Here is a 24,986-nt window from a genome sequence, read left to right as displayed (position 1 = left end):
GAGCAACGTCGATCTGGCGCTGCTCAGTGGCTGCCGGGCTCACGATCAATTGGGCAAAAAGAATTTCCGTTTCGGTTTAATAAAATTTGGAGTGGACTATTAGGCTATTATTATTACTATTATCATTATTATTATTAAACTCTTAAACTCAATGCACCAAATCTTGTCCATGATCGCCTTATTATGTTGATGGAGGATGATATTTGTTTTGTTTTGACCATGTTAGCTATCTCTTTATTATGTTATTTACTATGTTAAGTTAGTCATTTTAGTAGTATAAGATTTGTATATTTCTCTGTGTTGATTCATTTTATGTGATTATATATATGCTTGTACAGCGCAAAGAGAAACTTATGTTTATTTTGCGCTATATAAATATTGTATTATTATTATTATTATTATTATATGAAATATATGCACTTTAATCACTATAGATCAATAACTAAATAGACTGTAGGCTGACTTCTGAAAATGTGAGCCATTTTTCAATTCCGTGGTCCACGAATCCGAACCACACAGTATTACATGATTCTGGGGTACTTTTTGGTGCTGATTTTGTTTTTTCCACTTGCCAACCCCAAAAACTACAAATAAAAGAGATATTTGGTAATTTATGCTAATTTATGCAAAAAATGTGATTTCGGCTTTTGTACACGTTTTTGAAGTTGAATAAGATGATTCTTGTATGTAAAAAGATAATTTGAGTAGAGAGTAATGCAGTTTAGAATGTAAGCCTTGAAATAATGATGTTCTTATGTATTTATTACAAGTATTAAAATAATGAAGCTAAAATATGCAAATTTATGCATATATTTGTCTACTTGTTTTCACAGCATGAAACAGAGGAGGGAAAGTTTAATTTTTTGTGTAATGACACTGTTTTTTCAAAGTAATCCAATTTATCTTGTCAACACATTCACTCAACAATCAAACAAACAAACAAAAACAAACAAAACACATCCACAAACACCAGCAACTTTCTTCTATTAATATTGGCATTGCGAGTCAGTACATGTATATGTCTGGGAATACTACACTAATTCGCACACATCTTCACACCCTATCGCTCACACATTCACTCAAACAAACAAACAGACAAAAAAACAAAAAAACTAAACACTCACAAACACTAGCAACTTTCTTGTATATTACACCCTATAAAAGAATTGATACACTAAACTTTGATTTGTTTACACATTCATTTGGCATTTTTAATTCTCACAAGACTTATGAGTTTGAAGCATGCTTTCAAATTTCTTTTACAAACAAAATAATTTCATTTTATGTCAGTGCTACATGTAATATACTTGACAATGATGATTCATATTTGCTTGTTTTGGTGTCCCATCGATTGTTCAACAGAGAGAAAAAAATCTTTGGCAAAGAGCAAAGATGATAAACTTTAAATGGTTAAAAATATTCCACCCCCCACAAAAAGGTTGAGAGAAGTGATAACATGTCTTTTACGGATGTCTGTTTGGCACTCTGCACTGTTCACTGCATTTCAATTTCCATACCGGTACTTGTAATGCTTAGCATACTTAGTGAAGAAGAAAAAAAAAACACCTCACAAACCAGATACTCATATTGACAAGTGAAAACACTAATAATCACTTGTACATGTAAGTGAGGATATTTACATAAATGTTGACAAAAAAACTTTTCTGAAATATACAGATCTTAGCATAAAAAGTATGTGTTCATGTTGTATACAGTAGCTGGATTGAGGACATACGTGTAAACAAGTCCTATACATAGATAAGTTAACATGTACTAGTATCAAAAAGCATACTGGACATTCTTATTAAGACCCATCTTGCACAGGTCCAATTCATACCACCAGTTGGTGCCCTCCTACATTTAGGAACGGTTGTCACTATCTGATCATTTAACACTTCCTCCAGGTGATTAATAAAGAAAAATAAGAAATACATGTATTGACTTTCCTCTCAGACATAAAGTGAACACTGTATGTACTTACATTTCAAGTTATAATAAGCATAATACAATATTTGTTCTTTGCTTTGGGTTTTCGTATTCACATTCTTGCAAAATTTCCCATTTCATCTAGAGGGGACAAATAATTTCAATACAATGCTACACAAATTACAAGTGAATGTCTCACTGTGTTATATAATGGAGTTTTACACATGAGCAACAACATTTAATCAATCCCCATTCGTATCTTTAAAATACTGCAATACATCATACAACGTAACTGCAGTTATTGTATAAACAGGAATTTCTCATACTTTTGAGTTCATTTTAGTTGAAGTGTACATGTATAACAATCATTTACACACCAATCTGTAATGTAACGCAGTAAGAGAATTTAAGTGAAATCATTTCAGTCATTTGTAAAAATATGCTTCAAAAGTAGGTTGGTGTTCAATGAGGATGCATGAAAATAAGTTATGGAGAAACAAAATCTGAAAAATTCACAAGAATAAATCAGGGACACACAAATATCATACAGCAAATGATACATGCTTTCCAAATCGGATACTAGTAGCCCATGCTATTACTTTTCCCCGGCTATGCAGCATCAAAATGTATTGATCACCCAACACTTCTTGTCAATATAAACGCATTATTAAGTTTTATGAAACTTAATAAAATCCTTTGCTGCATCCTTTTCAATGACACAACATATCATCTGAGTCCCCCATTTCTTCTACCATTTAACCTTTGGAATAATTCACAAGAAAATAATTTCACATGATGAAAATGATATGTGGAACATATGCTATTTTAACAAATGTATTATTATTTCAACTTCTAATCCCATTTGCAGCTGTGGAGCATCAAATTGCAACACAAAAGCAATATGAATAATAAATACTATTAATACAACATACATGTACCAACAAGTAATTTACAAGGTGTCGAAATATTAAACTAAATGAACTTATTCACTGGATTGTTTTTCAACAATGACACCCTTCCTTCTTACTCAAAATCAGAGTCTTCATTATCTTCATCTTCTTCTTCCTCTTCTTCTTCTTGCTCTTCAGCAGTGTTAGCAACTTGATTTTCACATCTTTCACAATTGCACATATCAGTGCACGGTATCTTATTTTTACGACATTCACACTGTCTTGTACTACAATGACTCTTTTTGCACTTGCACTTCAACTGCCCAAGAAAGTTTCCTGGTGCAGGAGGAAGGTTTCCCCATTTGATGACAAGGTCACCCTTTTCCATTGCCCAACCACAACATGTTGGATTCGGGGCATTTATTAACTTGTTTGTGGCTCGCCTGTGAATAGCAGCCTGGTAGTTGGCTCGCTTAGCATGCTCATGCAATGAGTCCTGATTAGGGGGAAGTGAATGTTCAAACTTGCATTCTAACCTGAACATATTGTACCGCACTAGATTGATACTTTTTTCTTCCTTGCGTCCATACAGAGCACAGACAAATTCTTCTAGTTTCTCATTCAGGTTTCCAGACAATTCAAAATGTTGTCCTACTTCACCAAATACCTGTACAAATCTCCTCTCCTCCAACATTAACTTAAGAGCTTTGATTTTACCTTTGCCATAGAATGCACTTACAGAGTCGCACCCTGTAAAACAGTGAAGCCCTATTAAGGCATTGGTAACATCAGTACCTAAATCCTCTGAGAGTGATGTCAAATCTATAGTTCGAGCCTGAGTTCCTCGTCCAGTGTGAAAGAGAACACGACTTTGAATGTTTCCAACCAAAGCAAGGGCAATGATGAAGACATCAGTATCAGGGCTCCTTATAATGACTGCCTTTTGTGTCTCATCTTCTGAGGAAGCCTGTCTTTGCGATGCATACGCACAGTGAAGAAGTAACCGAGTATCTGCTTCTTCGTGGTCTGCGTGGAGGTCTGGTATATCACAAACGACTAATTCCCCATTCTGAGGGCAGAGAGAATGGCATGTGGTTCCATGAGCTAGAAATACTTCCACATTCTTAAACTCATCTGGACTGGTTTGTCTCCATGTGTTGAACAAGAACTCCACTAATTCCTCCTTGTTTGCACCACATGCGATGTATTTCGTCCACTGAAGAGGGATAGGCTGGTCTTTGCTGTAGATCTTTATCCTCTCTGTTCCTCCGGCTGCTCGTTTGCCTCGCTCTCCACCTTTTATTGAAATGGACGGGTATCGATCAGTTACAAAGTGGATCGAGTTGGAGTACAAATTATTAGCCAATCCTATGAGCTTTTTGAGGATACAGTCAGCAAGATTCCCAAAGGTCATTAATGACGAAATGCGACCACCCATTTCTTGAATGAGGGCCATTCCATCAACCACCCAAACTGTTCCTTTTGGGATAACTGGTTCATCTGAACCTGAAACACTTTTTCCTTCAAAATGTCGAAGCAAACTGGCTTTGTTGGTTTTAACCAAGTTCCCTTCGTCTGTTCCCAAGGCCAAAGGATAAGTTGTTAGTGTGTACCTCATCAGATCTTGGATGTCAATGTCTCGACTCCGGGAAGCAATAAGCAGTTTGGCCAACATACTCTTATCGGCAGATGTTTTTCCCTGTTTACATAGCTTTTTTGATGCTTCCTTCTTCTTCATTGTTGTGAAGGTTTTGAGTTTTTTCTGTTTGATTGTGATGAACAGGTCTTTGGTCCCTGACTGAAGTCTCTCTTGAAGATATTCTTCGGTTTCACATTGACCGCGGCTATGGGCAAGTAGCAAGTCATTCTTAACCTCTTCTGTAGCAACAATGCCGGATGATATATGTAACAAACAGTCACTGGTTTCCTCAAATGGGTTTACCATTTTCTCAATCGTATCACAGACAGCTTGAATGTCCTCGTTATCTTTCTTGATACGGTGCTGCTGGAGATCTTTGACTGCGGCTGACGAATCACTCTTCCCAGCCATGCTTGCACACTGGTGCTGTATGGCTGCTCTAATATGATGAGACAATACCCATCTGTGGTAGGAACCTCTGGAGTTACTAAACCCTATTACTCCTCCCTGAGTCTTCGTGTCTCTGTTGATTGTTTGCTCGATTGTCTGGTCCCCAGGAATCCCAGCAAATCCATGCCTGTCTTGGCGAACGACAGCAAACTGGCCTTCGAGGAATGCATTGTGAACAGATGGATGAGTCTCGGGGAGTTGCTTCATTTCCATCCAATAGGCTGGTAGATATCTCGAGTAATTGATGTGGTCATATGCGAAAAACCATGGAAGCAGTCCTCTCACAGAAGACAAGTGCAACAACCAATTTCCTTCTTTTGTTGCTCTGATGAAGAGAAGCAGGTGCTCTACCATGTCTATATAGGAGGACCAGAAGGCAAATGTTGGCGAAGAAGATTTTTCCACTACAAACTTTTCGTACCTTGCTTGTAAGCTGCCAAACTCTTCATCATTCACAAGTTGCTTGTGGAGGAGTGATGGGAAAGTAGCTTGCAGCTTTTCCACAGTGTTGGATGCTTCCTCTTGTTCTTCATCACCATCATGGGATTTGATGAATGCCTGCCAACGCAAGTGTTCCATCGCTTCGCTAACGATTTTGTGCATCCTTATGCTCCTGTTATACTGACGCCCACAAAGAACTCCATTTGCAGAACCTTCAGCAACAAGTCCACTCTCAATGATTATGTCTTGTAGTCCAGCATCTCTGAAACGTTTCCCAAGACTTGCAAGGAAATTCATGCTTGTGTGAAACTCTCCCATTCTGATGACAGTTCTAGCCATGAGGTGGTCATCTTTCCAGCGTATTTGCTGGGCCTTACTGTAAATGGCCTGATCACAGACAATGACGATGGACTCTTGCTGAAGGAGGGTGCATATCTTTACGCTCTTCACTAGAATTGTATTGATCGTGTCCATTAGAGTGGGCGAGGCATCAATGGCTGGAAGATAGTATACACTGGATATTTTTGGCTTTGCTTGGTCCAACTGTGTGTTATATCCAGTCCAGCTTGGGAGTAAAGAACCTCTTTGTCCTTGAATGCGAGATAGGCGGAACGCTAGTTCCTTCTTCTTTGCCGACAGCAGATATGATTCTCTACGGTTTTCTGTTATGTCCAGGTCTTGCCCGAACGGTGCTGGACCCTTCTTCCCTGAACCAAAGTATGATACAAGGGATGAAGCAGGGGCAGTAATTGACCGTTTATGGGATCTTGGGACAGATGGGCGTTGGTCATTCACTACCTCAGGTTTTCCACTCTGGATCAGAATACCATTAGTGGAATGCGTTGTTCCCTTTCCTGATATGGTCTCTTCTGAGAAATCAATGTTGTCCCAGACTAGCGTGGTGAACTTTGGTGTCACACCTTCTGGCAAAACTTCATCTCCTCTTGAAAGCTGCTTTGTGGCAAGGGCAGTGTCATGCTCTAAGACCATCGAATGTGACGTGCAATGTCCGAGGCCATTCAGAATGCCAATCAGCTTTGCTGACCCTGTCATGTGTCTAACTGTCATGGCTAGTGATGAGTGTTTAGGAAAGATTACTTTACCCTTACAATTCATATACATTACATCTTGACAAATAGATAGTAACTTTCTCTTTTCATCTACACCTGTTCTTACAAAACCTGACAGTTCTAAATCTTCTGATGCATCTACAACCCAGGACAAGAAGTTGAATAACATGCTTGGAGTTGCTTCCTCGGCAGACTGGAGAGAAAGGTCACTTGCAACTGGAGGCCACTTGACTTGCTCTCGATGCTTGGTACATGCAGACTGAATGCTCTCCTTGAGGATCTAAATAAAAAAGCACAGGGAGAAGGAGAAAAAAAAACATTTAGCAATTTGTTAGGAAGGGCATGCTACATGTAAATTTGTTCATGAATAAAAAAATCTCCAAATTAAAAAAAAAAAAAAAAAAACATGTATATTTGGCTTCAGTTTTACTGTGCTCTGACTGCCTAATTATTAAAAAAAAACAGTTCAAATACATACATGTACATGTTAATGCAATAACTCTGTGTTTCAAACCAGACACAGTTAAGAGTAATTGTAAGGGGTAATCATAAACTCACTAACATGTTTTTTTTCCTTCTAATTGATGCCCCAAAATCAAATGCTTATTTTCTATAGTATAATACATATACATGTACTCGTAGTATTGTACAATATTTTGTCCACATTTGGTTAAAAGTTCCATAAAAACTTATTATTTATGAAAAAATATTGAAATGTAAAAATCTATGTTATTGAACAACATCAAAATCATATGTTCAGTTCCTTAAAAAAATGCTCATGTGTTTGGAATCTTGTTTTCCTCCTTAAAATGTTGCACCTAAAACCTGTACGTACATCTTATTCATTTGCACCTCAGCACCTGCAAATATAAAATCATGCTTTACAGAAAATAAAGTGTTCACAAAAAATACAAAGTGACTACCAGTAGTTTTTCTAACCTGTGATGCATGGAAAAGTGTACGAAGCTGCCCATGTTGGGCGTCAGTAGAAATCTGTTTGGGTTCGTCATCACATGATGATTGCGAGTCTTCACTTGTGCTGGTGGACTGGTCTTGAACTGCCTGTTCTGCTAAGGCTTCTGCCTCCATCTCCGATGTCATAACAATGTCGCTCTCATTCTTCTTCCGTGGTGACACAAAGAGAAGCTCAGGGAATGCATCTTTAAGCAGCTTTTTGAGTCTTGATGTTTTGTACCCAGATACATCTACTCCCTCTACTCTTTTTGCAATCTTAATGAACATCTGTTTCAAAGTTGTCAGACGAAGGAGTTCCTTGCCTTGAACAATTCTCTTTTGAACAATTGAAGCGAGTTCACTGAATGATGCACTATACAAGTGCATACTTTCTGCATCCGTGTCAAGCTGATCTTCTTTAGAGACGCATCTCACAAACTCACGGTAACAAAGTTTGTGATACCGGACTTCAACAGCAACCATGTCCTTCCCACGTATCTGGGTTAATATGCGTGAATGTTTCCGTTTTTCAGCTGCTTGCAGAAAATTTGCTGCATTTATCCGCTCACACATAACCAGTGGGATAGGATACCTCTTACTACTAATCCTGTCAGTGAGCCATCGCATTTTCCTACAGATGATGCACTCTTTAGGAAGGACATTGCGAGACTTTGTTGGGGACACACTGGAGCGTAGAAGCTTCCTGGGTGGAGCAGATGTCGATGGGACATCGATGTCTTCTGTTGAAGATTCAACATCAGCATCTGAAAAAAGAAAAATTAAACCAAAATTGGTACAAGTTCAGCCTTTAGGTAGCTACAATGTAGCATGTGGTAGATTTCTAGGATCATATATGAGAATATTTAATTTCTACATTTCATATACTCATAACAAGAAGAGTAATCAGGTCCTAAAATGTATCACCAGTATAACATTTTTTCAAGAAATGCATACAGTAGGCCTACCTTGGACCGAGATAAATGTAGTTCATAGAAAACCAGGTTTTGATCTAGCCTCCAAACAATGTACATGTAGATCTACTACATGTTTGCCTAATTATTTAAGAATACACCATTTAATATTTAAAAATTCTGCATACTAAAGTACTTTTCAACAATTTAAGTCAGTTTCATTGTACATTGAGGTACGGTACTCAGTCATGCGTCGATCATCTAACGAGCAACATTACGTGCACGGTATATCTAAATAAATAGTCAAGTGTAGCTCTAGTAGTAGTAGTACAGCAGCCGCGTTATCAGAAAGATAAACATAAACACTGCAAAGTCTTGCAAATATTATCATATGCATGTAAGGGTTACTCTAAAGCTAATGCACATGCATCACTGCACTGCCACCCTGTTCAGATCTGAATGATTCTGAGCTGTTGTCAGTCAACTCAAGTCATGGATCATGCAAACTTTTTTCGACCTTTGTTCTGGTTCTACATCCATGCACACTCTTCTTATTAACAGTTAAGTCTGGACTGGAGTATGACTTACCTTCACTTTCATCACATTTCCTCTTTCTTGACTCTGCCCTCTGAATCTTTCCGACATGACAAAAAGTCTGGTAGCACCCAAGATGATAACCAGCGTAGCAGTCTTTTGGTAGAGGTGTATCTTCAACATTTGGGCTATTAAGGTCTATGCTCAATTGATTGGCAGTCTTTCTTGCAATATCAGCTTCTCTTGAACCAGAAATCTTGATCCAGCGAAGGCAACAGTTCAGAAACTTGGACCATCCTCTAGACTGAAAAACTATGACTTTTCCATCTTGATCAGAACATAAATGCATACAACAAAAGGCCTTTTTGGTAGCAGATATTGATTGAGAAGCCTTCACATCCATCCTTGTCCATGTTGTTTACATGCTAGGCTACATGTATACAGCACACATACAATATTTATGTAGGACAACCAACCTGAATCATTGTACGAGCCTGCTCAGTTTGCATGCACTGTATACTGGACTGTCTACTTCCCATACATAGAGAAGCTACACACACGTACACACAACACAACATGCATGCATATGTACATGGGCTTGCTGTGTGTGTGTAGGGTCCATATGCATGCTGTTCACTAATATTCATATACACTAATCATGGATAGTTTTTATTCATTTTCATGTTATTTTGTAAGAGTTGGGATTGGCAAGTGGTTTCAGATGTATTTGCTTATTTTTAAGAAAATATTACAGCTGACAAAGTGTGGTGCTAAATGATGGGTCACGAAACGGGTGATTTTCAGGTGTCAGCCCACAGTCTAAAAGGGATTTAGGAGTTTCATTTTGTAATATTAATTCTAAGTGTATACACTGTGCCTAATGAGAGATATAAACACTAGAAGTGCAGCCATTTTCTGTACATTAAAAAAAAGGAATTTTGTTGGGTTTTTTTCTGACACAAAACAATATTTAAATTTATATCCTGCATCAAAAATGTATTGGTTTTTGATTGGTTGAGAGCTTATCACGTGACCTGAAATATTTCAACTATTTAAGGTTGCTCTGAAAAAGTACTATTTGGGAGTATTATTTGGGAGTTGACATTCCTGTATGAATTTGTTTTTATTTATTTCTTTTTTTTTTCTTAAAGTCTTAACTTAATAATTTTTTTCTTTTTTTTTGGATTAAATTGTAATTTTGTTTTCTCCAAAAATTGTTTTGTTAATAATTTTTAAAAATAAATTGTTGATGCAGGATATAAAACAAATATACCATGCATGCCTTCTTCTATCGACAAAACTCTTCAAAGATATTGCCCATCGCTCCCCACTCCACACCTTCTGAAACCTCAGCTAGTGAAATATGAATGCACAACTTGATTGAAAAGCGGGGAACGGTGTTGTAGAAAGGTCGCGTGACCTTCGCCCTTTGCCCTACTTAGAAAAGCCTCGCCAGTCGTTGCAATATGACGTCATTGGCACACGCGCGTCTAAAACCTGGCGCGCGGCACGCGCAACTGACTGCATGACGTCATATGACAACAAGTTTGAAATAAACAAACCTCCTGTCGCCGAAGAACGTACCAGAAATCATGTAAGAAAAGTAACAAAAGTCATCAAAAATGGCGATAATATTGGAGGGTTAAAACAAATCGTCAATCTAACGAAGAGCAGGAGTATTGCAACGAGATTTTGGGGTAACAACACCAAGGAAATACTTCGAATCTTTCAAGAAAAATGAAGAAGAGAGTCGTGAAATTGCGGGAACTTGTCCCTGCTGTGGCAGCACTCGCTGTAGCGGTACTCATCCAGTCTGCCACCGGGAGTTCTGGGGGATCGGGACATACACCGACGACACAAGCTACACATGCCGATGATCATGATTTGACAACCCACAATGGAACCGAAGAGCATGATGATGGACATGATGATGGACATGATGATTTACATGCCCATGCCCCGAAAGTGATTGTCTTTATATCTGGAAGCTGTCTCTTTGGTGGTAAGTAGAAAATTATTTCATTTTATGATTAGACTAGATCTAGGTCTAGACCTAGATCTACCTAATGACGTAATGTCTCACACAAAATAAAGAAAAAGAACGAGGACCGCGACCTAAGACTAGAGGAGAAAGGACAAAGAAGAACAAAGTTAAAGAAGAGAAGATCATGAATATGCAAAATATGACTCGCTTCTTTGCAGTAGGCTAGGCCTAGTCTATACCCAGAAATTTGTGTGTCTGGACAGGTTGTGTATCCGGGCAGTTGATTTAAAACAGCGGACTCTAATTCAGAAGTTAACACGCAACATTTCAACAACATTGAAGTCTTTTAAAACTTGAATTAGACTCTAGATCTACACAACATTATGAAGCCTTATTTAAATCATAAATGGTATTTTTTTACGATCATTAACTAGGTCTAGGGTTATTTGATATAAAGATCTAGACCTCAAGATCTAGTCTAGATCTAGATCTACCTTTTGTTAAATTGAAAGTCAAAAGTGGCAGCTTTATTTTTGTTATAGACTCTAATTAGTCTAGGCTAGGTCTAGATTCTAAGTCTAGAAATAGATTCTAGATATCTTTAGTTTTATGCAGATTTTTATTTTTTACAATAAAAATGGCAATTAAGATGCAAAGTTTACAAATTTCATTTTTTATAAATAAACCCACATGTTACATAGACTAATTGTTTTACTAGGGGTCTAGTTGGTGGAGCCAGATGACATGTACATGTAGTCTCAGTGACAGTGGAACAATATACAGGATGGGTTTGTAGTTGGTCAGTTTTGCATCACAAATCTTTTAGAGGTGTTGGACCAGTGGACACAGATTTTGGATGATGGAGGCACAGTAGATGCCATATATTTGGACTTCACAAAGGCTTTCGATACGGTGCCTCACCACCGGCTGCTTCTCAAATTAGAATCGTATGGAGTTTGTGGGAATGTACTTGCATGGTTAGAATCTTTTCTGAGTGGACGGCAGCAAAGAGTAGTGGTCAGAGGCAAGCAGTCTAAGTGGGGCAAAGTCCTGAGTGGAGTGCCGCAGAGCAGTGTGTTGGGTCCGTGTTTATTTTTGCTATTTGTAAATGACCTTCCAAAAGTTGTCAACTCAAATATTTCAATGTTTGCAGACGATACAAAGTTGTATGTCCGTGCTGATACTGCAGATTTAAGAAAGCAACTTCAAGAGGATCTGTCACGGATGGAAGAATGGGCTGAGAAATGGTAGCTTTGCTTTCATCCTGATAAGTGTACTGTTTTAAGGCTTGGGAAGTTACCAGCAGAAGCCTCTACAGACTATTGTATGAAAAAGGGGACAGACTGTAACACTATCTGTTATAAAAGTAGAAAAGGACCTATATGTAGGTGTCCTTGTAGATTCACAACTATCATTTAAAGATCACGTTTCCCAAACAGTTCTTAAGGCAAATCGAGTAGACCTACTTGGAGTTATCCGTAGGACATTTATGTATCTCAATACTGATACTATGCCGTTTTTGTAAATAACGCACGGCCCAGAGTGCAATAGCGGTGAATGCAGTACACGTGAGGTTTCTTTAGATTGGTGCCGCTCTGTGCAACGAGCCGCTTGCAGCGAGTTCACAGTGCGAACCATCTGAAGAAACCGAGCGTACACTGCATTTACGTTTCGCACAACAGGGTCAAGTGCGTAATTTGTTTTATAAAATAGTGACACAAATAGCAACAAAAAAAAGTTTAGATCTTAAGTTATGCAGAGTCTACGAGAGTTCGATCTAGATCTAGAGTTATGTTGGTTCTAGACTAAGACCTTGCAGGCTTACCAAAAAGTCCACGGAATTCATTGCCTTGATTAAAAATAAAATCCATAGGGGGTCTAGAGACGAGTCTACATCAGACAGCTGAAATTCCTGGATTCATTATAAAATCCAAAAGTCAAAACAGGCCTAAATCCAAGGCAAAAGTAAAATAAAAATTTGCTTTCTACAATAATACTCCGCTCTAGCTAGCTAGCTAGAGCTAAGCTACGCGTACGCTGCGCTGGGGATCATGGTGGAGCGTACAATATTAGCTACACATAGCCTACATATACAATGCAGATCGAGGGAGCGTAGGCGCAGTACGCGCGCTCGCTGGATATCCATGGTAACGTGTAATATAACTTTTTTGCGCTTTTTTCAGCAAAATCGTGCTTGCCTAAAAAATTTGTACATGTCATGTGATGCGTATTGACCAATCACGATGCTTAAAATACTAGAGCCATTTTATAATCATCAACATCAGAGACTGAAACTTTTGGTCTAACTTTGATCTAGACCGTACTATTTACAGTTTAAGATCCACCACTCCAAGGCACATGGCTATTTCTAGAGACTACACTGATCATGTGACCTGTTAACAGTCACAAATCATTTTTTTATTCATAGTCAAATGAAATCTAATGATATCTCCACTTTTCGATTAACAGGTTCTTTTTTTCTTACAATAGTAGTTTTACATCTACTTTAGATATCAGACACTCATGAAATCGTGAATACTGCTCATATTTATTTGAGAAATGGTGAAGGATATTTAAGTCTAACTTTAATGTTTTTATTTTCCAATATTATTCATTTACATGTTTTTGTTCATTCATCTATTTATTTGTTAATATATTTATTTATTTATTCATTTAATTTTTTAATTTTTTTTAAAAAGATGTGTCGTTATATTTTCTTGTTTGCTACAGCCATCTCAAGGTCCCTCTTTAAGAAGCTGCCGATCCCATACACAGTGGTCCTGCTCATCCTGGGGGCCATCTTGGGTGTGGTCGCATCCAACGTCCCCCTGGTCGAGGAGCACACCAGGGACGTGGCCCACATGGACCCCCACGTCCTGCTCCAGATATTCCTCCCTGTCCTCATTTTTGAGTCTGCCTTTGCCATGGACGTCCACACATTCATGAGGTCTTTCTCACAGGTACAGATTGGTTTGTTTTAATTTGTTTTGTATTTCTGTTAATTGTAATGTTGGCATATTAAATGAACTATTTTTTAAAGCTGTAGTTTTGACTCTACAGTGCGTCCCATTAAAAACAAAACCGAGAATTATCAATGTTTTATCATAACTTAATCACAATTATAATTAATAAATGACACATACTTGTAAAGCTTACATTCATTTGACGCAACTCATAATGATGCATATTTCACGCATGAGTGATTAAAAACAATTTGAAGAGGGTACGAAAAATCACATTCCTAGAAAGTTCATTTTCTGCCCTTTCATGTGACACCTCAATCAGGAAAAATCAGCCAGGAATAACAAATGTCTGTCTGTTTAAAGAAATCCTTGCATTTCCATAATTTGATTGAACAAATACGTTTTCACTGGCTGCCTGCCGTAGCAACAACCAGAGGTGACAAGAGACTTAACTCCGTTGCGTTGACGATCAGCCATGCACAAAAAAGACGAAAGATTTGAGGCATTGCACTTTCTTTTTTGTTTGCTTTGGTTTACTGTGACATATCAGAAAACCTGAAATATCGTACCTCCGATACTGAGACGGAAGTTGGTTGTTTCGAAGTTAAGTATATAATTGTAGAAAATTGCATTTAATAATATGTGCATAATTTATTCCTGTTGATCTTTGTTTCTCTAGGTTTGTATACTTGCCCTGTTTGGTTTGGTAGTGGCGTCAGTCCTGACTGCTGTTCTGGCAATGAACCTGTTCAACTACAACTGGAACTTCAGTGAAGCCATGATGTTTGGCGCCATCATGAGTGCGACGGATCCCGTCGCTGTGGTCGCCCTGCTCAAAGACCTTGGTATGTTCTTTGGGTGGCTTTTATACGAACCTGTTATCTTTTATTTTTGTGAAAGTATGTTCATTCTCCCTATCGCATATTGCAGTTGCTGGTTGATATAAGCTCTCAAGAAAACTGTTATAGGGGACAAAGGTGCTTCAGTACAAACTGTTTACATCTACATGTACCAGTAATATTTTGCGTGTAATGAAAAGGATAGAAATGATTGCATTAATTCTCTTGTGTCATGTACACTCACCTGATAGAAATGATTGAATTATCTTGTTTTCACCTATGCTTACTATAAATGATTGCTTTCTCTCGTGTCACATACACTCACCTAAAAGAAAAGATTGCATTCCCTGGTTTTCATCTACATTGAATGCTCATCAGTAGATACAAATGATTGTATTATCTAGTTTTCATCTGTGAAATGATTGCATTCTCTGGTGTTCAAGTATGCTCACCCAACAGATAAAAAGTGACTGCATTATCAGGTGTTTATCTATGCATATTGAAATTGTATTCTTTTGATGTTTTTTCTGTGCTCATTTGATAGAAATGAGGGTGCATAGTCTGGTGTTCGTCTACACTCATGTTATAGACATGATTGCATTCTCTAGTGTTACACACACTCATCAAGTAGAAATGATTGCATTCTTTTGTGTTATATGCAGGTGCATCCAAACAGCTTGGGACCATCATTGAAGGTGAATCACTTTTGAATGACGGCTGTGCCATCGTCATCTTCAACGTCTTCATGAAGATGGTCTTCTTCCCTCAGCTAACATCAACAGGTGCAGTATAAAGTTCAACTTAGAATGAATCAAATTTTATGCAAACAAGAGTGCATTGCCAACAAAGATAATGGCCCGAATTCACAAAGGTTTAAACCCTCATTTACATAACCCATGGTCTAAAATTAGCGCAAAACAGTCAGATGTCCAATATTAGACGTGCGCAAGGCAAGGTACTCTTTTTTTGCACTAATTTTAGACCATGGGTTATGTAAATGAGGGTTTAAACCATGGGTTAAATTTAAACCTCCTTTGTGAATTCGGGCCGATGTGTAAAGACCTTTTCAAAACTAAGATGCATATTCTTGCCACTACATTTAGCTGAGCTACCTTACTTGCTTGCCAATTCGAAAATGCAAATTCAAACAAATGCTCTGAACATGCACATGCAATCGGTGTAATCTAATTATTTCATGTAATTTTGATTCAGTTGGCCAGAACGTCCTGTACTTCTTGCAAGTGGCCGTCGCTGGACCACTGTGGGGCTACGCCGTCGCCAAAGTGACGGTCTTCTTTCTGTCACACATTTTCAACGACGCCCTGGTCGAGATCACCATCACCCTGGCCGCCACCTACCTCACCTACTACATCGGCGACATCTGGCTCGAGGTGTCCGGCGTCCTGGCCGTGGTCGTGCTCGGTCTCATCGTCAACGCTGAAAAGACGTCCATCAGCCCAGAGGTTGAGGTCTTCCTGCACAGGTAAGGAAATGATGATAGAGTTGTCTCTGTCGAGTGGATATGCCCCCAGACTGTGGATCACAAGGTTCGCGGTTCAAGTCCCGCAGTGGCACTAATGTCCTTTGGCAAGACAATGATCTACATTTGCCACTCTCCACCCAGCTGTTAAATGGGTACCTGGTAGGATGCGAAAGCTAATGTGCTTAGATTAGCAAGTGTGCGCTTGTAAAAATGAATGCTCCCCAGGGAGTGGAGAATGTGCATACTTTTTGTGCGGGTAAGCGTGAATCCGATGACAGGGGTAATGACATATTTTTCTGTAAAGCCCTATGAGAGAGCCTGTGGTCCTGAAAAGCGCTATATAAGAACGAGCTATTATTATTATTAAGAGGAGTAGAAACAATGATTACAGCGATGATGATAATAATCACGATACTGATATGAGTAGTAGAAATAATGATAAAATGATAATGGTGATGATATTGATTATGATTATATTAGTAGAAGAAATAACAATATTAATGATTGCGGTGGTGATGATAAGAGTAGTAGAAATAATGATAATATTGAGGATTGTGATGACATTCATTATGATGAAAAATTAGTAAAAATAATTATAATAATGATCATGGTGATACTGATTCAATAGTGATGATGAGTTGTGCTCTCACGTAATTTAGGTTTCATTGAGAAAGTAACCAGGATCCACTGTTTTTGTTTCATCAGTAGAATTTATTGAAAGGACTGGCGGTATATAATCAGTATTAGATATGAACGTAGTATTACTAATCATACCCTTATAAAGTGCTTACCAGAAAAAAACCAAACCGAAAAATGAGCCAGGAATAACAAAGTTCTGTTTGCTTAAAGTAATGCTTGCATTTCCATAATTCGATTAAATGAATTCATTTTCACTGGCTGCCTGCCGTAGCAACAAACAGAGTTGACAAAAGACTTAACTCTGTTTTGTTGACAATCAGCCATGCACAAAGAAGACAAAAAACCTGATTTCCTGATTGAGGTGTCATATGAACGGGCATAAATAGTAGAGGTGTCGTGGTTGAGTGGATATGTCACCGGACTGTGGATCACAAGGTCCACGGTTCAAGTCCTGCCGCGGCACTAATGTCCTTTGGCAAGACATTGATCTACATTTGCCACTTTCCAACCAGGTGTTAAATGGGTACCCAGTAGGATGCAAAAGCCAATGTAGTATGCTTAGCGATTTGAGCCTAGTAGCTCTTGCTGGAACAGGGAGTGGAGAAAGTGCATACATTGTGTGCGGGCACGCCAAAATCCGTGACCGGGGGTAATAACTGTAAAGCGCTTAAAAACTCAGACTTGCCAATGTATTAAGCGCTATATGAGCAGAATTATCATTATTATTTTTATTTTTATTATGAAAGTAACATTTCAAAGCAAACCTGCATGTAAGTAAATGAGAAATATATTTGTTTACATGTATCTTTTCCTTCTTCTAGTAATCTCCATAGGGCTATGCAGCCTATCGCCAAGATGAACTACCGGTACATATTGCAATGGGTGTGAAGAAGATAAATGAGATGAATGGGATCGAGAAGGGCATTAGATGGCTCAGGAGTGGTGCCTTGAAAATTGTCATCTTCCTTTGATCTTCCTTTTCCTTTTTTTACTTTAGGTTTTGGGAGATGCTTGCTTATCTAGCCAATACCCTTATCTTTATGATGCATTAGATGCCTAAGGAGTGGTGCCTTGAAAATTGTCATCTTTGATCTTCCTTTTCCTTTTTTTACTTTAGGTTTTGGGAGATGCTTGCTTACCTAGCCAACACTCTTATCTTTATGATGGTGGGCGTTGTCGTTACCCAGAAGGCCCTGGTCGCTGTTGATAAGATGGATTGGTTCTATCTCATCATCCTCTATCTTGCCATCACTATCATCAGGTAGGTAATGATGCTTACATGAATACTCTATAGACTTGTTCACATGATAGCATAGTAAACTAATTTTTGTTTGAAAGCTTAAATAAAATCGCAAACTCAACTGCAAACTCATAGGGTGGTATTCTGGTAGCGCGTACTAAGTTAGGGCGCACTAAGTTAGTCCACACTTTTATGGAGTGCCTGTTGTCAACTCATTTATCATGTACAGATTATTTTAATCCTTCAATGAAAAGTCTCCAAAAAATTAATTTTGCAATGAAATGGGAAGAAAAAGATAATATGAGTATGAACTGAATTTCCAAAAAGTCTTTGGTAGATTATCTTTGTCATGAATATTGAAGGAGGAAGATGAAACCTAGCATTCCATAGAAGTGTGAACTAAAATTCTTGTTTAGTCTGGAGTTAGTCCCGGCTTAACTTATGAGAATACCACACAAAGAGTTCTATCTCTTTAGTACAGAGTTGCGATCGATTTGAATCAATCATAAAGTCTTTATAAGACTGGTCCAAAAAGTCTCTTCCTCACGATAGAAGACTGATAGTTACAAACGTAGCCCCTTATGTTAATTTTTATATACTTTGGTCCAACTCATTCGCAATTTAATTTGAATTTGAGTACTGAGGATTTTGTATTGAAACAGATTGATAATTTGAGTATAGATAAAGCAACTGGTGAAGATCACATCAGCTGTAAACTTTTAAAGATGACGAAGAATGTTATCGCAGAGTCTCTTTGTGATATCATTAACAAATCCCTGTCTACAGGAGTTGTTCCACGTGAATGGAAAAAGGCTCGGGTAGTACCAATATTCAAATCTGGAGATATTTCTTCTTTGAATAATTACCGCCCCATTTCAATATTACCTATCATGAGTAAAATTATAGAAAGGGCCATCCACCAACAACTCAGTGAATTCTTGGACGAGAATCAATTATTACACCCTAATCAGTCTGGTTTTAGACCTAAACATTCAACAGCTACTGCCCTTGCAAAACTTGTAAATCAATGGTCGTTGAATATTGATAACAGAGAAATTTCTGGAGTTGCCTTCATAGATCTTTGTAAGGCTTTTGATACTGTTGACCATGAGCTACTTCTACATAAACTAGCTTGTATAGGTTGCAGTAATAGGACTATTTATTGGTTCAAATCATATTAAGGGGATCGACAACAAGTGACCCAATTCAAAGGAGCCAAGTCGCATCCATCAACCATCAAATTAGGTGTGCCACAAGGTTCAATTCTTGGTCCCCTTTTATTTTCGATATATGTTAATAGTCTACCTGAATGTACTCCTGAAGGTATCATAGATATGTATGCTGACGATACGACACTTACCGTCAGTGCAAATGATGCAACTGTTGTGGAAGAAAAATTAACTGTTGCATTAAACAGAGTCATGGCATGGATTAAGGAAAATCGTCTTGTTCTTAACACTGAAAAAACTTGTGTCATGTTAATAGGCTCTCCTGCTAATCTCAAGAAAATTGAATCTTTCACCCATTTCATTAAACGGCAATTTGATCAAAAGAATTCAATTCACCAAATGCTTAGGACTTTTGATAGATGAAGAATTGAAATGGTCTAAACAAATCGAAAACGTAAGTAAACTTACCCAGAAAAACATTAGCATGATAAAGAGAGCAAAGAGTTTTTTGCCTCAAAAATCCTTAAAGTTACTTTATAACAGTCTAGTGTTGCCACGATTAGATTACTGCTCTGTTGTATGGTCGAACAGATTTCAATCTCATACAACTAAGCTGCAAAAAAAATTCAAAAGAGGGCCGCAAGAATAATATTGAACAAGACATATGACACACCGTCGGCTGATTTGTTCACAAGTCTGAAATGGATGACACTAGACAAGCGGTTTGAGTTAAGTCGCGTTATGATGATATATAAATGCGTTCATAACTTAGCACCTTCTTACCTTCAGGTAGGCTTAATCAATCCTAATGATGTGCATGAGCATCATACAAGGCAAATAGACAGTGGATGTTTACGTGTGCCTAGATTTCACACTGATTGTTATAAGTGTAGCCCAATTGTTTCTTCCATATTTGAATGGAATAAGCTAGATAATTCGTTGAGAACGGCTTCCTCTGTCAATTCATTTAAGAGATTGTTTAAACAAAGTTGTAATTTGTGAATGGCTCAGCCGAACATACACTACGTGCATGTTCTGTAATATTAACATGACTTATTCACATAACTGCGACTTAATTAATATTTTCCTATTGACATTACTGTTTACTAGGTTAATGATATATGTTTATTTTGCAAACGAGTATTATTTTTGTAACTGTTCTGTATAAATGTTATAAATGATGTAAATATGTTCATTCAGGGCCCCATGGAAGACCACTACTTGTTGGTGAATGGGCTACCCTGTCAAAAGAATAGAAATAAATAAATAAATAAATAAATAAAATATTCATAGACCATGTAGGGGCATGGAGATCAGCGTCTTCAGTCTTATCCTGTCAAGGTTTGGCTACTGTCTCTTTATATCAATATGCATTCATAAAAAGCCCAAATTATAAATGAATATTCATACACCTACTGTGCAATCGATTTCTTTAAAATGAATAAATGATCAATGTTTGAATATTCATACACCATTTAGGGGCATGGTGATCAGTCTATTCAGTCCTATCCTGTCGAGGATTGGTTACGGTCTCACCTGGCGCAACGCGGTCATCATGACGTGGGGCGGTCTCCGTGGTGCCGTGGGTTTGGCCCTGGCCCTCGTGGTGGAGAACCTGGCCGGGAACGATGTCATCGGGAGCAAGTTCCTCTTCCATACGGCGGGCATCGTGGTGCTGACACTTGTCATCAATGCCACAACCATCCAGACTCTACTGAGAATCTTGGGTAAGACTGACTGTCTAATTGGAAGAATGCAACCTTTTGATTCTTGAAAGTTTATTGATATTTGAAGAGATTAATTCCAAAAGGAGCTAAATCCACTTTTAATGAAAAAGGAGTTATTGATATTGGAACATTGTTCACTTACCCATCTTTCAACAAAATTATTTACCTAAATCTTGGGAGCAATTATTTAAAAAATGCACCTTTTAATATTACTTTTTTAGACGCCTGTACAAAATATAGTAAACAACTTATTTTTGCAAAGTGACGTAATAAATCATACATGACAATTATGTGCTTTCAATATGTCATTATAATCATCATTACACAGGCATGAGTGACATCTCCATCCCGAAGCGTCTGGCCATGGCCGGTGCCGTGAGACGTATCCATGAGGGTCAAAACCGGACCCTCAACATGCTCAAGTCTGACCGCTTCCTTGCCGATGCAGACTGGGACATCGCTACGGCCGCTTGTGAGATCAGTGACCCGTATAGCGCCTTGAGTGATGACGAGGTAGACAAAGAAATGTTCAATATCCTCAGTTATGTGGCAAATAATTTACATTTTAAGTTCGGTTCATTTTTTTTTCTTAGACCCCTAAATGTACTCGGATTGGACATTTGTTTGGCCCAGAGACATGCTGGATTAAACGTAGTTTTCGCCAATTTCACGCAAAATATCCCTGATGCTATCAATCTCCATGAAAAAAATGCACAGAGAGTAGAATCTTTGCATTATCAATGAGGATATTGTTGGGACAAATTTTGAGTCCCAGCACTGTAGATTCAAATCCACTACGTACTCCTTTATTACCATTTATACCTAGGCCTCATCTTATAAAGAGTTGATATTAATGGCAACTTATTAGCAATTGATATCAATCGCAAGTATGAACATGTACATAAGAGATAGGAGACTACACACTTGCAATTGATTGGAGGACTTGCAATTGATTTGGATCAGGGGCCCAGAACTGTATTATACAAAATGAAGATCTATGAATATATGATTTGTAATCGTAAACTCTTTGGTTGTCCTACATGTATCATTTGTGTCACCGCTAAAGTTATCTGTGGATGTTATCTTATGTTGCCTATCCTCTGTATAGATATTTAGTTTGCAGATCAAATCAAATCAAATCAAATCAGTCATGAATTAAGTCATTTCATTTCTATGATTGCTTTGAGCAGAACGCACCAGCTGATGAATTGACCCTTGGTGAAAGGAAGAGCGTCTGTCCAGGCTGCAAGGCCATGGTACCCAACGAACCATCCCCTAGAGAGTTCGCGGACATGATGGAAGAAGCCAGGCTCAGGATGCTGAAAGCAGAAAAGGTAATGTCGAGGGGTCAGTGACACAAAGACGTAACTTCATTTCGGCCATTTTGAGAAAAAGTGGTTCATGTGTCACTGAAGCACTTGGGCCTTAAGGAGTTAAGTCAATTTTTCACTAGCCATTGACTTCAACGGGGTGTTGAGTGGAGTTAAGTCTTTGTGTTTCCTGGAAAGCACACATTTTTCTGAACATTTTGATATCAAATACTCATTTTGGCAAGATATGGAGTTACGTTTTTTGTGTCACTGAACCCTCGATGTGTGCAAGATATATCAACAAAGACTCCTTCAGACATGAAGCTCTGAACTGCCTCAAAAAAAAAAAAAAATGTTGAGGGAAAGGAAATGACAATAGCGTAGTGCATTAGCTTCCCCCTTTTTTTACACAGAGATGTCAGTTACTTTGGGGTCTTTGTTTTGTACAGCCCTCATTTTACCATTTATTTATACTTAAAATGGTTTTTATTTTGTGGCATTTTTCTTTTTAAATGTCATGTTTGAATAGGCTTACGACGAGGAGTAGAATGGTACAAGGTCTGAATGAAGTAGCATTGCCTTCTCATACTGACAATTGTATTTATTTTGCACTCTCCTATTTTTTTTAGACAAAATGAACTATTTTATGAGCCCTTATAAATGGATATTGCAACAGATTCACAAATATAATATTGATATAGTAATTACATTGTACAGTCAAACCTGTCTATAGCGATCGCCCAAGGGAAACCCAAAAGTAGTCTTTGTAGACAGGTGGTCTTTTAAGACAGGTTTCTTTAGTACATGTTTCAATGAAAAAACATTTTCAAGGGAAACAAAAAATGTGGTCCTTGTAGATTGGTGGTCTTTGTAGACAGGTGGTCACTAAAGCAGGTTTGACTGTATATGCCATTATGTGTTGTTAAAGATTTTTCTTGTTCTTTTACCAAACCTTAGATCAGCTACTGGAAGCAGTTTGAGCATGGTATGCTTGCCAGGGAGGCATTGCGTCTCCTGGTTCAGCACGCCGAGGTAGCGGCCGATGAGAAGGACCAGTTCATCTTGGTCGATGATCTCAAGAAGTCATGGCAAATCAAAGGCATCTACCCCTGGCTGGTGAGTGTAATGACTTCAGGGGGGCATTTCACAAAACTTGTAATCAGTGACAAATTACAGTTTTTGTTATAGGCTACTGAAATCCTTGCTTCCGATTGGCTATTAGCAGATTTGTCACTGATTTTTGTCAATTGTCATTGATAAAAAGGCTTTGTGAAAGGGGTCCCAGGAGGGGGCACATGACGGCAATATGGTCCAAGTGGGCAAAACAAAATTAAAGGGAGAGAGAGATTGAAAAAGAAAGGGAGATCGGTAGACAAGTTAAAACGTGGAGATGATAGGACCCATTTCTACACCCTCAACCCCTACCAGTTGTGGTATTCATGACCAGTACTCCCCCCCCCCTCCATGACAGCAGAGCCCCCTCCCCCTTAATGACTTGATCCACCCTACATCAACATTAAAGCCAATCAAATCAAATCCATGCATGATTAGAACAGGATCCTTTCCATTAAAGAATGTAGTGACTAACAGTTCTTATTACGATGGCCCTTCAACAAGTTGCTGCACTATAATAAAGCCTTTATTATCTTTTCAACATGAAATCTACAAAGAAATTAACACAAAATCTTTCAGAGCTAGAACGGTATGAACTTAGTTTTAAAGGCCCTACGTGTTATCAGTGTCTGTGATATGGTGTAATATTGAACCCCTAAAAAATTGCACTTCAAAATGATCAAGAAATGCCTCAAAAAAGTAAAAATCTTTGGGTGACCGGTTTTATGTTACCGGTACTCGTTTTCCCCAATAGACTGTACCGTTTATGAAAACCGTAAGAAAAATGCAAAATTCTATTTCGATTTCCAATTATGAATATCTTGATAATCAGAGAGGCAATCAGCTTATAAAAGTCGTGGAGTTCCTGACTGACCTAGCTAAAGGTTTATAATTATCATTGCAGCATGAGCTAAATTCAGGATTTTGTTTCATAATCTGAGGCAATGTAACCCAATCCCTTTAAAATGTATGAATGAACCATTCTTGCTCCAATCAGACTGGTTCATTCATATACATTTAAGAGGGATTGGGTAACATTGCCTCAGATTATGAAACAAAATCCTGAATTTAGCTCATGTCTTTGCTTTTTTTTACTTCCAGAAACGCAAGCTTGAGGACCTCATCAGCGAGAAGAAGATTGCCGCCATCCCCATGCCCAAGTACAAACTCGGCAAGCTTATGTACAAGATATGCCATCACATGGCCTTCGAAGTCACCATCAACATCGCCATCGTCCTCAACATCGTGCCCATCATTATGGAGTTTGTCGTTCAGGACAAGATGGCTTCGGTATCAACCACGGCTGCGCCCAGTTCCACCGTCAGCTCCGAGCCTTCGAGCCTTCAGAAGATCGAGGATGCCCTGAGGATCTCCAACTACGTCTTCTTCGTTATCTATGCCATAGAAGCGATAGTCAAAGTGAGTCTCAAATCTTTCAGCCCCACTGCACTACTTATAGTTACTTGCGCCCTCTACATAGCAAACAATGCCTAATCTGTGCCTGTTGGTCCCCCATGATCCCCTTTTTCTTGTGTTAATTGAGAGCTGATTTGAAGATGAGATAACCATCTGTTAGTGACCTTGCAGGAAGCTCTAATCCCCCTGGACAAACTAGTGCAGACAGGTTTTATAAGGTCCCAATAAAAGATGACACAGGAAAGACATCTAAAAAACCATTACAGCACAATTTCATGACCTAAGCAT

At 38.3% G+C, this 24,986-nt stretch overlaps 2 protein-coding genes across 3 annotated transcripts in view; one reads left to right on the top strand and one right to left on the bottom strand.

The window, feature by feature from the left end:
• Positions 1 to 1,180: 1,180 nt before the first annotated feature.
• LOC105443495 lies at positions 1,181 to 9,638 on the bottom strand. The gene is made up of 3 exons (XM_030989570.1): positions 8,870 to 9,638; positions 7,356 to 8,134; positions 1,181 to 6,696 (listed from the first exon to the last, which is right to left on the bottom strand). The coding sequence occupies exons 1-3, from the start codon at positions 9,216 to 9,218 to the stop codon at positions 2,950 to 2,952; spliced, it is 4,875 nt and encodes a 1,624-aa protein (XP_030845430.1). The 5' UTR covers positions 9,219 to 9,638; the 3' UTR covers positions 1,181 to 2,949.
• Positions 9,639 to 10,066: 428 nt separating this feature from the next.
• Positions 10,067 to 24,986, top strand: part of NHE (sperm-specific sodium proton exchanger) — a 31,534-nt gene continuing 16,614 nt past the window's right edge. The window contains exons 1-11 of one of the 2 annotated variants that reach the window (XM_030988788.1): positions 10,067 to 10,817; positions 13,530 to 13,759; positions 14,442 to 14,607; positions 15,264 to 15,383; positions 15,814 to 16,084; positions 17,841 to 17,984; positions 20,612 to 20,859; positions 21,188 to 21,372; positions 22,050 to 22,193; positions 23,127 to 23,285; positions 24,384 to 24,701. In XM_030988788.1, the coding sequence (XP_030844648.1) occupies positions 10,553 to 10,817; positions 13,530 to 13,759; positions 14,442 to 14,607; positions 15,264 to 15,383; positions 15,814 to 16,084; positions 17,841 to 17,984; positions 20,612 to 20,859; positions 21,188 to 21,372; positions 22,050 to 22,193; positions 23,127 to 23,285; positions 24,384 to 24,701 (2,250 nt within the window). In that variant the 5' untranslated portion in view covers positions 10,067 to 10,552. 2 annotated transcript variants of the gene reach the window in all.

Source organism: Strongylocentrotus purpuratus, unplaced genomic scaffold (genome assembly GCF_000002235.5).
Source record: "Strongylocentrotus purpuratus isolate Spur 01 unplaced genomic scaffold, Spur_5.0 spur5_scaffold_18, whole genome shotgun sequence".
In the NCBI taxonomy this organism is placed as follows: Eukaryota; Metazoa; Echinodermata; class Echinoidea; order Camarodonta; family Strongylocentrotidae; genus Strongylocentrotus; species Strongylocentrotus purpuratus.
Note: the sequence above shows the minus strand (reverse complement) of the source record. Positions and strands in the feature narration are given on the sequence as shown.

Coding starts and splice junctions, on each gene's coding strand:
- LOC105443495 (XM_030989570.1), bottom strand. CDS start 9,218: ATGGATGTGAAGGCTTCTCAATCAATATCTGCTACCAAAAAGGCCTTT. Junction 8,135..8,869: donor GAAATGTGATGAAAGTGAAG/GTAAGTCATACT, acceptor TTCTTTTTTCAG/ATGCTGATGTTGAATCTTCA. Junction 6,697..7,355: donor CACTTTTCCATGCATCACAG/GTTAGAAAAACT, acceptor TTTTTTATTTAG/ATCCTCAAGGAGAGCATTCA.